The 16286-nt window shown below is 36.1% G+C and overlaps 1 protein-coding gene across 5 annotated transcripts in view; it reads right to left on the bottom strand.

Moving 5' to 3' along the window:
- DOCK3 (dedicator of cytokinesis 3) overlaps positions 1-16286 on the bottom strand; it is a 384123-nt gene that overhangs the window by 299496 nt on the left and 68341 nt on the right. For all 5 annotated transcript variants that reach the window (XM_059939761.1, XM_059939763.1, XM_059939762.1 and 2 more), the window contains exon 3: positions 10121-10161. In XM_059939761.1, the coding sequence (XP_059795744.1) occupies positions 10121-10161 (41 nt within the window). The remainder of the gene's footprint in view (positions 1-10120; positions 10162-16286) is intronic.

The raw sequence follows: 16286 nt of genomic DNA, 5'->3' as shown, positions 1-16286 counted from the left end.
TACTGAGGTTTGTTTTGTGGCCTAGCATGTGACTTATCCTGGAGAATGTTCCATGTGCACTTGAAAAGAATGTGTATTCTGCTGCTTTCAGTCCAATCCTAATTCTTGACAAACAATTTCTGTAACCTTGTGGGTCTTGCCTTTATAAGCTTCTCCCATTTTGTAGTCCAGTGGAATACAATTCAAGTGCTGTCTTGGATTTATGCTTCCTGGGCTGCAGTCCTAACAAACCCCAAATAAACTTTTTTTTTTTTTTTTGGCCTCAACCAGGTCTCCATTCTTGGAATTCTTGGTTAATGATATCCTAGTTTTGATATGGTACTATAGTTTTCTAAGATGTTATCAATAAAGGAAACCAGGCAAGGGGTACACTGGATCTGTTTATATTCTTTATTATAAGTGCACATAAATCTTTAATCATCTCAAAAATATAAAGTATAATGATGGAAGAAATTTTTGCATATTGGGGTATGGGGAAGCCATTCTGGCTTATACATGATTTGGCCTGAACTTTATGTCAACTAGAACAGCCTGGCTTACAGTCTGTCAAACATACATTGCATATCTGCTTTCACCATTAAAGAAAAGAATGCATTATCTAGAAGTAAAAAGAATGTCCACTTTGAAGATAGGGATAAATGCCTCCCTTCCTATGACACCAATGCTAGTACTGCTTCGAAGACAAGGTTTTCCTCCCAGATGCCAAGGTCATACTGACTCACTGTGTACGAGCTAATCTGTCTCTTTTGAAACCTTGAAGGAATGGAGCCCTGTCATGTTTGATGCAGTTCTTTGTTCTTACAAGATATAAAACTGTGCTGAAAACCATGCTTCTCCCGAGTGCTTTGGTGGAGGCTGCACTCCAGGCTGGTCCTCAGCTTGGCTCGAATAAAACTCTCTTCTATTCCTTATGATAGATTGCTTACTTATTATTTCTCAACAATAACAACAACAGGATCTGTCTCCGTCAAGAACAACTAGAAGTCTGAAATATATGCCAAATGTTTTTAGACACTGGACAACCAGCAGCACAGGAATGTGATCTTGGGAGAAGAGAAACAAATGAAATGGGTCATACAATTTTCCAACACTTTTTGCCTGGAGGCCTTTATTGATCAGAGAGTGACAGCACAGAGTAAGGCACTGTCACTAAGATTAAAAGCCAAACACCAGTAGGAGAAGGCTGAGAGAGCTGAATTTTGTGGGGCAGAAAACAGAAGGGAATCATGAAGAGAAAGAAGTACAGAATTCTTCAGAGAGACTCCATTGAGTATTTAGCTGAAAACTAAGCTGCAGTTACACAGAGTGAGACTCTATGTGGCCAAGGAAAGAGTAACTAATAATTGCCAGCTGTAAGCTGAACAATTCCTAGAGCATACCTAAGACTGGTACACATTAAAGTTCTAATCGACCACAATGGAAAGAGCTCAGTGAACACATGGTTCTTCAAATAAAGATCCAGTAACACTGCATGTTAAACGTAAGGTCAAACGGGGGCTTCCCTGGTGGCACAGTGGTTAAGAATCCGCCTGCTAATGCAGGGGACACGTGTTCGAGCCCTGACCCGGGAAGATCCCACATGCTGCAGAGCAACTAAGCCCATGTGCCACAGCTACTGAGCCTGAGCTCTAGAGCCCACAAGCCACAACTACTGAGCCCACGTGCCACAAGTACTGAAGCCTGCGTGCCTAGAGCCCGTGCTCCGCAACAAGAGAAGCCACGACAATGAGAAGCCTGCGAGCTGCAATGAAGAGTAGCCCCCCACTCACTGCAACTAGAGAAAGCCCGTGCACAGCAACAAAGAACCAACACAGCCAAAAATTAATTAATTAATTAACTTAAAAAAGTATATATGCTGATTATCCTTTTTAAAAAAAAAAAAAGGTCAAACAACCCTAGAGTAAAGGCTACTCTAGGCACGCTCTAACAAACCTTAAGGATCAAGCTGAATTACAAGTAAATTAACTGCTTGCAAAAATGAATTCAATTTTTTTTAAAAGAAGATGACAAAATTCAGCTCAAGAAATTCAACAATATAACTTCAAAATTCTAGAAAACAAAACAAAAAAATTTCCAGATATGTAAAAATTTAAACCATAACCAGGAGAAAAAGCAGTTAATAGCAAGAGACCAAAAATGATATATAATGGGAACTAGCAGAAGTTTACAGTGCTATTAAAATTTCTCCAAGATTTAAAAGAAAACATAAACATAAGGAAAGTGCTATCAATATACAAAATGGAACAAAATGGAAATAACAGAGCTGAAAAACAGAATACCTAAATGAAAACGTGCATTTGAGGTGTTTAATGGCAAACTAGATACATGAAAGAAAGAGAAGCACACTTTAACACCTAGTATTAAAACTATCCAAACAGACTTGGGGGAAAAGACCGAAAAATAAATTAAAATAGAAGTAGAAATCTTTGAGATAATATAAAACAGTGTAACATATGTGGAACTGGAGAACCAAAGAGAAGTAGCAATATTTCAGGAAATCATTTAAAAAATTTTCTAAATTAGATGAAAAACACAAACCCACAGATATAGGAAACTCCATGATATAAATTTGGATGAACACACACATACACACACAACACCAAAATATATCATAAGCAAATTGCCCAAAACAATGATAAAGATAAATCATAAAAGCATTCAGAAATAAAAACAAAACAAATATTTTAAAACACTACAGTACAAGAAACAAAGATAAGAATTAATAAAGACTTTTCATTAGAAATACTATAAAACCAGAAGACAATGAACTGACATATTTAAAGGGAATTGTATAAACCCACGCACATATGGTCACCTTATCTTTGATAAAGGAGGCAAGAATATACAGTGGAGAAAAGACAGCCTCTTCAATAAGTGGTGCTGGGCAAACTGGACAGCTACATGTAAAAGAATGATATTAGAACACTCCCTAACACCATACACAAAAATAAACTCAAAATGGATTACAGACCTAAATGTAAGGCCAGACACTATCAAACTCTTAGAGGAAAACATAGGCAGAACACTCTGACATAAATCACAGCAAGATCCCTTTTGACCCACCTCCTAGAGAAATGGAAATAAAAACAAAAATAAACAAATGGGACCTAATGAAACTTAAAAGCTTTTGCACAGCAAAGGAAACCATAAACAAGACGAAAAGACAACCCTCAGAATGGGAGAAAATATTTGCAAATGAAGCAACTGACAAAGGATTAATCTCCAAAATTTACAAGCAGCTCATGCAGCTCAATATCAAAAAAACAAACAACCCAATCCAAAAATGGGCAGAAGACCTAAATAGACATTTCTCCAAAGAAGATCTACAGATTGCCAACAAACACATGAAAGTATGCTCAACATCATTAATCATTAGAGAAATGCAGATCAAAACTACAATGAGATATCATCTCACACCGGTCAGAATGGCCATCATCCAAAAATATACAAACAATAAATGCTGGAGAGGGTGTGGAGGAAAGGGAACACTCTTGCACTGTTGGTGGGAATGTAAATTGATACAGCCACTATGGAGAACAGTATGGAGGTTCCTTAAAAAACTGAAAATAGAACTACCATATGACCCAGCAATCCCACTACTGGGCATATACCCTGAGAAAACCATAGTTCAAAAAGAGTCATGTACCAAAATGTTCATTGCAGCTCTATTTACAATAGCCAGGACATGGAAGCAACCTAAGTGCCCATCATCGGATGAATGGATAAAGAAGATGTGGCACATATATACAATGGAATATTACTCAGCCATAAAAAGAAATGAAACGGAGGTATTTGTAATGAGGTGGATGGAGTTAGAGTCTGTCATACAGAGTGAAGCAAGTCAGAAAGAGAAAAACAAATACAGTATGCTAACACATATATATGGAATCTAAGGAAAAAAAAAAAAGGCCATGAAGAACCTAGTGGCAAGATGGGAATAAAGACACAGACCTACTGGAGAATGGACTTGAGGATATGGGAAGGGAGAGGGGTGAGATGTGACAGGGTGAGAGAGTGGCATGGACATATATACACTACCAAACGTAAAGCAGATAGCTGGTGGGAAGCAGCCGCACAGCACAGGGAGATCAGCTTGGTGCTCTGTGACCACCTGGAGGGGTGGGATAGGGAGGGTGGGAGGGAGGGAGATGCAGGGGGGAAGATATATGGGGACATATGTATATGTATAACTGATTCACTTTGTTATAAAGCAGAAACTGACACACCATTGTAAAGCAGTTATACTCTAATAAAGATGTTAAAAATAAAATAAAATAAAATGAAAATAAATAAATAAATAAATAAAGGGAATTGTATACCCAATGAAAATATTTTTGAAAAACAGAGGTGAGTAAATCCAAAGCAAATAAAATGAAGAGAATAAAGAGAAGAAATCTGTGAAACAGACAAAAAAAAAACCTTTTAAGTCAGAAGTTAAGTTGAGAGGATCAAAACAACAAAAATCTAAACAGATTTGACCAAGAAATATAGAGGACATAACTCCCTAAAGTCTAGAATGAAAGAGGGATCATCACTAAATGTCTTACAGACATTAAAAAATAAATAGCATGAATATCTAGGACAATTCAAAACATACTGAAATAGAAAAATCTCTTGCAAAATACAACTAATCAAAACTGACAGAATGAGTTAGACAAAGATACTAAAGATAGACTATAAGCCCAGACCAAAAACAAAAAAAAATTTAATGACAAATTAGACTTCCTCAAAATTAAAATCTATTCTTCAGGACACAACATTAAGAAAATGAAAAGGCAAACCACACAGTGAAAGAATATATTTACAAGGACTTGTATTCAGAATAGAGTATTCATATAACTCAATAAGAAAACAACCCAATAAAATATGGGTGAAAGATATGGACACTTCACAGAAAAAAAAGAGGTTAAAGGACAATAAACATTTGAAAAGGTGTTCAACCTCTTTAGTCATTAGAGAAATAAAAATTAAAAGCAAAGCAAGAGACCACTAGCTCATCCATTAGAATGTCTAAAATTAAAAAGACTGAAAATAAAAAGTGTTGCTGAAAAAGTGGACCAATTGAAAGTCCGATACTTAAATTTATACTTAAATTTTGGGAGGGTTCCCACCATTAACTGATAAGAAGTACTCACTGTGCCTCAACTATCTGTACAAACAACATGGTTTATGCTGCTGAACACCTGCTTTCCTTCCAGGAATGTGGAATTTTGTTACATGCTACACAGAGGTCGTGTACAGGACCAGTGCCTGATAAAAACTCTGGCTATGAGTCTCAAACAAGCTTGCCTGGTTGGCAACGTTTCACATGTGTTGTCACAATATTCCTGGGGGAATTAAGCTTCTCCTGTATGACTCCACTGAGAAAGGACTCTTAGAAGCTTGTGCCTGGTTTCCCCAGACTTTACCCCATGCACCCTTGCTATTTTGATTTGTATCCTTCCACTGTAATTATTCACAGCTTTGAGTACAATTACATAATGGGTCCTTTAGGTCCCCACAGCAAATCTTCAAGTCTAGGGGTCTTGAGGGCCTCCAAACACAACAACAAATAAGCATGACACAAAATATCACCTAGCCTTCACTTCCTTCAACTCCCACCATCTTCTCCCCCACTGACAACAACACAAACACTAATAATAAGATCCATTAATGGAGAACACTTAAAATGTGGCTATTAGGTAAATTCCAGATCACAAACCCACATTTCAGTATTGAATAACAATGATAAAATGTCAATTTTTTTTTAAGTTTTCAGTTAGGAGAGCTCCTACTGATGATAATTAGCACTTTCCTTCACTAAAAAAAAAATCATTAGATTAGGTCTCATCATGACTTGGTGTATGACCAAGTCTGTATTAAAATGAACCACCACAGCTACAAAGTAAGTTGAGAGACTGAAATGATAGTGTACCACAAACTACACATATTTAAAGTGTAGAATTTGATGCTTTGGCATATACAAACACCAGTGAAACCATGGCACAATTAAAATAATGACATTTGAATCACCCCCCAAAGTTTCCTCATATCTTTTTGTAATCTATCCCTCTCTTCAGGGATAGATTGGCAGGCAACCATGTAACTGGTTTAAGGCATTACAAATTATTAGCATTTTCCAGAATTTTACCTAAATCAAATTTGAAATGTTCATCAGTCCACCACTCACAAAATCACCACTACAGCCTTATTTATATTCCCAAGAATCTACATCTACTTCCTTCCTTTCACCCGTAACCTACTGTGGTAACTACTCTACCTTCTCTCTCTTTATCACTCAACCCACTAGACTCTGGCTTTCTGCCACTATCATCCTATGACTACATGGGATTCTCTAAAACATCACCAATGGCCTTCTGTCAAACACAATGGCCCCTACTCAGTACTCATTCTATTCTACTAGACTACTCCACAGTACTTGAAATCATTAATTACTCTGTTTTTTAAAAACTTTCTTTTCCTTAGCTATGACCTCCATTTCTCAAACTCCATGTGCTAATACCTCTTTTTCTGTCCTCCAAGATGCTGGCAGTCTTTAAAGTCTCATTTCCAGCCCTATGCTATCATAGCAGTTGTTGTTATAGCAACAGAAACAAGTATTTACTGTACTGTTACCATATGCTAGGTGCTGTGTTAAGAGCTTCATATAAGCTCATTGATTTCTAACAATTCTACAAGATAAGTAATAATGTTACACTCATTTCAAATTACATACAAAATTAAGAGAGAACAGTATATTGAACCTCCACAAACCTACCACCCAGCTTCAACAATGATCAATGTTTTGCCAAACTTGATTAATTAATACCCATGTACATATTCTCACCCATTGCCATACTTTAGAGCAAATTTCAGAAATTACCTATAAGTACTTAAATATGTATCTTTAACAGGTGCTTACTATTTCTCCAATAAACTCTATTTCATGGTTATACTGTATGGCAAGAGTGAATCTGTGCCTCTGTTAAATGACAGATTCCCTGCTGCCAAAGAGACATAATCCAAATTCCTTAGGATTCCTTATAGTCTTTGGTATATAAGACTCTGTAAATATGGATCCAATGTACCTTTCCTGCCTTACCATCCATCACTTTCATCCAGGCACTACGCCCTAGCCAGTTTGGACTATTTACCATTCCCTGAACATGCCTTGCAATTTCACGCCTCTATACTTCTGTTTTTGCTGTGTAAAACATTCAATAATGTCCTGTTCCTATCTGGCAGAATTCTAGGTATCCAGTTGACAATTACTGTATAAGAACTGATCCTGAAACCACAGAATGAAAGTAAATATAAATTCTCTTGAATTTCATTCCTTTTCTCTTGGGCATATGCTTTATAAAATGCACAGAATTATCATCAAATATCTGTTCTCCTTTTCCTTAATTTTACCTTATTCTCCTACTTTTTAATTCACAAAATTTAGTAGTACATATTACCTGCATATTATACTTCTCTTAAACTGTACAATTTTAATATATGGTCACAAAAATATATAACTGAAAGGGCATTTTATAGTAAAACTTTTTATACAAAGAAATGTTTTACCATTTACTAATTATTTCTGAATGCTATCTAGTTCAGACGCTATTTTATTTGGGCTATTTCAAGTTTTATTATTAGTATAAATTGTACATAACTAAAGACATAGTTTAATAAGTAAACTTTTTCATTTTTCTTTAGCCACTAATAGCTATGAAAAACCTATTGAAATTTCTAATTATTGTGATCATAATATTAAGATAAATAAAAGATATATAGGGATGCATTTTTTTATCATTCTATATGTGTAAAATCACTAAATGATTATCTTTTACAAACATGAAAGAATTTTCAACATAGTTCCATAAAATATCACTGCCACAGGGTGAAATTTAGTTAATACTGTCTTTCCATCTGTTAATTTTTTTAAGTTTAAGAATATAAATACTAGCTATCAAGAGGTATATACATACATGTCGCTAATAAATGCTACAGTAATCTAAGATTCTAGAATGGAGTTGCTATTACCAAAATACACAACCTCAAAAGTACTACATTAGCCCAAACTAAAAATATTAAAGGAGTCTGATCAGACAAAATGAGCTCTAACACTTCTTTTCTTTTTTCTTTTTTTTTTTTTGGCTGTGCCGCTCGGTTTGTGGGATCTTAGTTACCCAACCAGGGTTTAAACCCGGGCCACCGCAGTGACAGCACCGAGTCCTAACCACTGGACCGCCAGAGAATTCCTTCTAACACTTTAGATTAGTGTCATCTGGTTCCCTCATTTTGATTAGTTTATCAAATCATTGCTAAGATTAATCACAAAATGGCCTCTCCCACAGGCTCTAAACACCTTTGTTTCAGGAAAAAGAATTTAGAAAATAGGTATGAGATTCTGAGCACTTTTCCTTAACTCTAAAATAGAACTCTGATTAACCTGCTGGAGAAGCCACATGGAAAGATAGAGACCTTGAGGTTACAACATGTAGCTATTTCGGTGATCCAGCTGAGGACAGCCTTCTAGCCATCCCTGCCAACATACCACACGTGTGAGTAAACCCTTTTGAACGTTCCAGCCAGCTGAGCCCCCAGATAACTGTAGCCACAAGTGGTGTCACCTATACAGAATGATGGTTAGTTTTAGTCCACTATATTTTGGGGTGCTTTGCAGCACAGCAATAGATTATTGTAAGGGTATCATCATTCATGTCCCACTTAACAAGGTTTTCAAGCCACACACTGTGCATCAACTGATATTTTAAAGACAAAAATAAAATAATTTCAAAGACCACTGTCTCCACACTGATCCCCAAACCCTAGTATTCGAAGCAAGGTGGTGGGGTGGCTAAGATCACAAATATTAATAAAAATAAATAAATAGCATGTAATATCACAAATTACAGCTTTCCAATCATTTATAAGATTTCTCATTTATTCAAGTTCTAAATTTTTAACAATTTCAAATCAAGATAACAAACATAAAATACAAATAGAAATTATTTCCACATGAGCCTTCCTGAGATGGAAAGAACACCTGAAAGTGTGTCTTAAAACTAGAGACACAAGGTAAAAAATTACCTACAAGCAGTGGTTCTTAACTGGGGCAATGTTACCACCACCACCCCACCTACCTCCCACCCCCAAGGCCCAGGGCCTTTGGCAATGTCTGGAGACATTTTTCACTGCCACAACTTGAGAGGAGATGTTAGTGAGTGGAGGTCATATATGCTGCTAAATTTCTTATAATGTACAAGATAACAAAGAATTATCTGGCCCAAAATGTCAACAATGCCAAGGATAAGAAGCCCTAGCTATGAGGAATGAAAGTTTGAAGATACTGTCTTATGATCACTACCTTAAAAACTAACGAAACAAGTGATTCTACTGGTAAAATCGATGATTACAACTCTGAAAATTTTTATTTTTTAATAAAAATAATGTGATAATTTTGGCATTTTCTACATAAGAAAAAGCATAATACACTAAATATTAAGCCTACAGAAAATATATAAGAAAAACTGATAATATTATAGAAAAAGTAAAGCAGAAAGAAGTTTTTGCAAATGCATTACTGGAAAAAAATGTTGCTACATGTATTATAACTGCCAATTAAAATATATTTTGTTTGATCAAATTACTATTAATTGGTAATAGAATAAACACATAAATCTAGTCCATAAAATTAGCATTTGGCACTTAAAAGTCTTATTTAAATTTATATTTTAACAAGAACATTATGATCAACAGAGATGTATCTAACTGAACATTATTTTTAAAGTTTTTTCCATTTTAGAAATAAATTCATCTAACTAATCACATGACTACACAGGACTAGGCCTATGAAAAAGTCAATATACTTTTGTCAACTGTTCTAAGGAAAAAATATTAAATGTCCTAAATAGGCTTTTTCAAAATAAGCTTTGCCTCTATTACCATACACACACTTTTCTGTCCTTTTTAAAAAGTCATTTTAATACTGCTGAGACAGAGTAGAGTCTGGTACAGATCTATAAAGGGAAGAATGAATGTGGTCACTGTAAAAGATTCAAAGACCGACAAGTAAGAATTGTTTCTATATCAAACAAATATACTAGGCTGCTTTGTACATTAGAAAAGGTAACAGTAAACTTTTCATTACCTTTACATTTGGCTTCTTTGTTGAAACTCCTCTATACCAACCTAAAACAAAGCATACAAAAGATATTAAAATCATATTGTTGTCATTTTCTGTAAGAGACATTATTTTTAGGATAATTAGTTAATTAATGCAAAACTTTCTAGTAAGTTTTAGGCACTTTATGCCTTTATTAAGCGTAGTTTACTCCAAAAGAAATAATCTTACAATAAATACAACATTCCCAATTTTCATCAAAAAGCACAAAATCCCTTTCAACTGAATAAGACCAAAAAAAAAAAAAATTATTAGAAAAGATTTCAGAGGACATATATTCAACTCCTTGAAAATTCCCAGAGGAAACCGTTAGGGGTTAGGAAAATGCCAAAATCATATAGCTTTTTTGGTGGCAGATAGGGAGTACAGCCCAGACTTTCTATTTCCTGGTCTCATTGACTCTCCCATGCACTAAACTACACCACCCTCATTTCTTGGCTTTCCAGCTGCTGAAGTTGACATCAGTGCTTCACTTATTCCCTCTCACCATTCATACACAGCAATAACAATGAAAGTTAAAATTACACAATAAAAACAATTTTCAGAGAAAGGAAATTTTTTTACCAACTTTTCTCAAATCCAATCTATTATTTTCAGAGGGTTGCTATAGTTTCTCTACTTGGGTTTAAGGGGAAACAACTCCAATGAGTAGAAGAGGAAGCTAAGAGTTATATTTAAAGGAGGAATATGAAGAAAAAAGAAAGAGGAGATTGTTGATGATAGCTAATATTAACTGAGAGCTTACTATCCTTAATTCCATGTTCTGAAATTGAGTTGTTCCATGTATTAACCTTTAAGTCCCACAACAAAGCTATGAGGAAAAGAATCAACTTTTTCTCCCCTGAAATCATAACAAACAATAAAACAATACCCTTATTTCTGTTTAGTACAACAGATGAGATCATAAATTTGAATAACTCAATTTACACTTGAGAGTCTCAATATCTTCATTTTTGGTAAGTGATAACCTTACCAATGTGACACTTTACCATATCTTAAACAGGATAAAGAATGACATCAGCAGGTATGGCAGAGTAAGGACTGCCAAAAAAACCCTATCCTCAGTAAAAGCAATAATAACACTGGCAAAAACTGTCAATATCAACTTTTTTAGAACTCTAGAAGCAAACTAAAGACTTGAAATATTCCAAAGAGTATTTACTCAAGAAATCTGAATCTCAGTCAGAACGACCCTTTTAACTTGCCCTATCCCATCTCCCTCTCCACATCCCTGTGTTAAACTTGAAAACCAGTCCCACATTCACAGTGAAAACCAGAAAACTAACAGCCCCTGAAGAGGACGGAAAAGAAGAAATGCAGGAAGACCTAAATAAATGAAGAGGTTTATCATGTTCACGAATTATAAAACTTAGCACTGTTAAGATATCAATTATCCTTAAATTGATCTATAGATTCAATTCAATCCCAATCAAAATCCCAGAGAAATTTTTGGTAGGGTATTAACAAGTTCTAAAATTTATAAGGAAAGACAAATGACTACTATAATAGTCAAAACAATTTTGAAAAAAGAAAAAATTTGAATGACCCACACTACCTGATTTTAAGACTTAATATAAACCTACCATAATTGAGAGTGTAATACTGGCTAAAGAATAGACACAGAGATCAATGAAATAGATTGTAAAATCCAGAAATTAACCCACACATAAACGAACAATTGATTTTTGACAAAGGTACAAAAGCACTTCAATGGAGAAATGATAGTCTTTCAACAAACGGTGCTGAAACAATTAGACATACATATACAAAAAGAAAAAAAGAACCCCAACCTATATACCTTGCACTATAAACAAAATTACCTCAAAATGTATCTAGAAGTGTAAAACTTATACAAGGACAACAAGAGACCATTTTTGTGATCTTGTGGCTAGACAAAGATTTCTTAAGCACACTCCATATAAGAATAAATTTTTAAGGTTATACTCCATTTATAGTTATTATAAAATATTGCCTATACTTTAGGTGTTGTACAATATATCCTGGTACCTTATTTTATACCTAATACTTTGTACCTCTTAATCCCCTACCCCTATATTGCCCCTCCCCCCTCCCCTCTCCCTACTGATAACTACAAGTTTGTTCTCAATTAACAAATGGGCAGAGACCTGAACAGATACCTCACCAAAGAAGATATACAGTTGGCATATAAGCATACGAAAAGATGCTCAACATCATATGTGATTCAGGAGCTACAAATTAAAAAAATGAGATGCCACTGCACACCTACTAGAATAGCCACTATCCAAAACACTGACAACACCAAATGCTGATGAGGGTGTGGAGCAACAGGAACTTTCATTGCTGATGGGAATCCAAAATGGTACAGCCACTTTGGAAGACAGTTTGGCAATTTCTTACAAAACTAAATGTACTTTTACCACAAGATCCATCAGACTCACTCTTTGGTATTTATTCAAATGAGTTGAACACTTATGTCCACACAAAAACCTGCACATGGATATTTATAGCAGTTTTATTCATAAGTGCTTAAACTTAGAAGAAACGAAGATGACCTTCAATAGGTAAATGGATAAATAAAACTGTGGTACATCCAGACACTGTAATATTATCCAGTGATTTAAAAAAAATGAGCTATCAAGCCACAAAAAGACATGGAAGATCTTTAAATGCATATTACTAAATGAACGAAGCCAATATGAAAATGCCACACAGTGTATGATTCCAACTATATGACAATCTGGAAAAGGCAAAACCATGGAGACAGTAAAAAGATCAATGGCTGCCAAGGGTTAGCGGGGAGGGAGGGATAAATAGGTGAAGAGAATTTTTAGGGCAGTAAAACTACTCTGTATAATACTATAGTGGCAGATACATGTCATGATATATTTATCTAAACCAATAGTGTGTACAACGCCAAGAGTGAACTCTGATGTAAACTATGGACTTTGGGTGATAATGATTTGTCAGTGTAGGTTCATCAATTGTAACAAGTGTACCCATTCTAGTGAGTGATGTTGATACTGGGGGAGGCTGCACATGTGTGAAGGCAGGGGGTATACCGGAACTCTCTGTACTTTCCACTCAATTTTGTCTAAAACTGCTCTAAAAAATAAAGTCTTTTGTTTTTTTAACGCATTTACTATGTGTAATCCCACACCTAGGTATTTGCCCAATACAAAAAAGCCTACACTAAAATCTATACTCATTGTTTATAACAACTTTATTCATAACAATCAAAAACAAAACAATTCAAATGTCCATCAACTGCTGCACAGATAAATAAAATGTGGTTTCAACCTGTATGATGAAATACTGCTAAGGAAGAACACACTACAGATACATATGACATGAATGGCTTTCCAATGCATTATGCTAAGTGAAAAAAGCCAGACACTATATAATGTGTGATTCCATTTATATGATACTCTGGAAAACACAAAACTAGAAGGACAGATCAGTGGTTGCCAGGGTTGAGAGAAAGGGGTTGGGAAGGAAGTTTGACTACAAGGAGCATGATGTTATATTTGGGGGTGGTGAAAATGTTCTGTATCTAGATTGTGATGATGGTTACAAGATTATGCATTTGCCAAAATTCACAAAATTCTTATGACTATACTCCAAAAAGGATGACTCTTCCTGTATATAGGTTACACCTCAATAACCTGACTGAAATAAATACACACACAATACTATACTTCACATCTACCACAATGGTTAGAATTTTTATTTGAAATTCTAACAATATCAGGTGTTGGCAAGACAATGTAGAGAGATCAGATACTGCTAGTGAGGGCGATAATAAATGGTCCCCACTTTCAAAAACAATGCAATATTATCTGCATATTGTATGACACTGAAATTCTACTCCCATATATTATCCCCTATACAACAGCATTGAATTGGGGATATTACTCACTCTAGAGGAATTTTTAGAAATCTGTGGGGTGGTTCTGAGTTACCAGAGAAGATATTAAAAATATTTATATTTTGAAAAGTCAAAGATTCTTAGAAGAAAATATAGGAGTAAATCTTCATGACCTTGGGTTAAGCAACAATTTCACACAGAAGCAACAACAAAGTCCCAATTTTTTATGTTTTTATAAAACAACAGTGAGAGAATAACTGGGATAAAATCACATGCAGATTAAGCACCACCTCAAGATTTCAGGTAAGCACTTGATCAGATAACATAACATGTTTACAGAGGTCAGCCATTTCTCATCAAGTAAACTCTCACAATATTGTTTATCAAAAAGCTCTGTCCTGGGCGTCCCTGGTGATGCAGTGGTTGAGAATCCGCCTGCCAATGCAGAGGACACGGGTTCGAGCCCTGGTCCAAGAAGATCCCACAGGCCACGGAGCAACTAAGCCCGTGCGCCACAACTACTGAGCCTGCGCTCTGGAGCCCGCGAGCCATAACTACTGAAGCCCGTGTGTCTAGAGCCCATGCTCTGCAACGGGAGAAGCCACCGCATTGAGAAGTCCACGCACCGCAGCAAAGAGTGGTCCCCGCTTGCCACAACTAGAGAAAGCTTGCACGCAGCAACGAAAGCCCAACGCAGCCAAAAATAAATAAATAAAAATAAATAAATTTATTTTTAAAAAAAGTCAACAGTAAATCAACAGAATCAACAGTAAAAAGATGTTTTTAATGAGCTAGTACAATGACACATCTTCTAAATTTCTGTTTTCCTATTACAATAACCCTGGACAATGTACGTTTGCAACTATAATTCTCTCCTTTCATTTTCATCATTTATCTTTGACTGTCCAAGATTTCACAGTGCTGGTACACAAAGTGAAACCCCTTTGATGGTCAGACTGCCGGACTCCTCATCAATTTCACTGTCACCATATACATTTAATAGAAGAGTGTATCAGTCTTTCTCATCTGATGAGTCAACATCTGATGGTTTGATCACTGTTAGGAACTTAAGAGTCAGATATATTTTTATACTTTAGCATTTTCAGATATAAATTTTTGTAGAAAATTGAATGAGGAAAGGAACGTATTCTTAAAACACCAAGTTTATAACTTACTACAAAGACTGCTTCCTTCAGGGAATCAATTATCATGTATACCTTAGACTTAAGTCACATCATGATTGAATTCTAAGAAATGCTAAACTAGTGTTGCCTCCCGAAACACCAGCTCCTCCTTCCTCAATAACTTGCTACAACTCTCCAACTTCTAAGCTAGGGGAATCTTACTCACAGGATTTTACCCAAATATTTGGTGATATAACTTTATAATGCAAGAATTACTGGGGCAAGTTTGGGTGTTGTCTTCAAACTCCAAAAGCAAAGTATAACTCCTTGAGCCTTAGTTACTCCTCTGCTCAAAACTGTCCAATGGCATCGCATCTCAAAATAAAATCCAAAGTCCTGGGACTCCCCTGGTGGTTCAGTGGTTAAGAATCCGCCTGCCATTGCAGGGAACACGGGTTCAAGTCCTGGTCCGGGAAAATTCCCACATGCCGCGGAGCAACTAACCCCGTGTGCCACAACTAGTGAGACTGTGCTCTAGAGCCCACGAGCCACAACTACTGAGCCCACGTGCCACAAATACTGAAGCCCGCGCGCCTAGAGCCTGTGCTCCACAACAAGAAAAGCCACCGCAATGAGAAGCCCACGCACTGCAACGAAGAGTAGCCCCCACTCACCGCAACTAGAGAAAGCCCGCGGCAGCAACAAAGACCCAATGCAGCCAAAAAAAAAATCAATCCAAAGTCCTTACTACAACCTCTGCTTATTGCATCTCCCACCACACTCTCTGCTCCTCCCTAACCAACCCCTCAACTACAGCCATACCAGTTTCGCTGCAATTCCTTCAACTCACTAAGCAAGCTCCCATACCTCAGGACTTTTATACTCCATGCCACATATGCCTGGCCTGCTCTTCTCCTAGAGAACCACAGAATTGCTTCCTCACTTCCATCTATTCTCTGCCCAAATGTTATCTTCTCAGCAAAGGCCTTCCATGATTATCCTATATAAATACATAGAAAACATAACCCCCCACCCCACCCCAATGCACACTATCACTCTATCTCCTTCTACCTGTTTTGTCCTTCCTTATTCTTCTCAATGAGAAGTTTGTTTTATCCTTTTCAGCTGAGTCCCAGCTGAAAGAGTGCTTGATCAGCATTAG

The sequence above is a fragment of the Balaenoptera ricei genome, chromosome 11 (genome assembly GCF_028023285.1).
Source record: "Balaenoptera ricei isolate mBalRic1 chromosome 11, mBalRic1.hap2, whole genome shotgun sequence".
Taxonomy (NCBI): Eukaryota; Metazoa; Chordata; class Mammalia; order Artiodactyla; family Balaenopteridae; genus Balaenoptera; species Balaenoptera ricei.
This window is presented reverse-complemented; position numbering and strand designations above follow the sequence as displayed.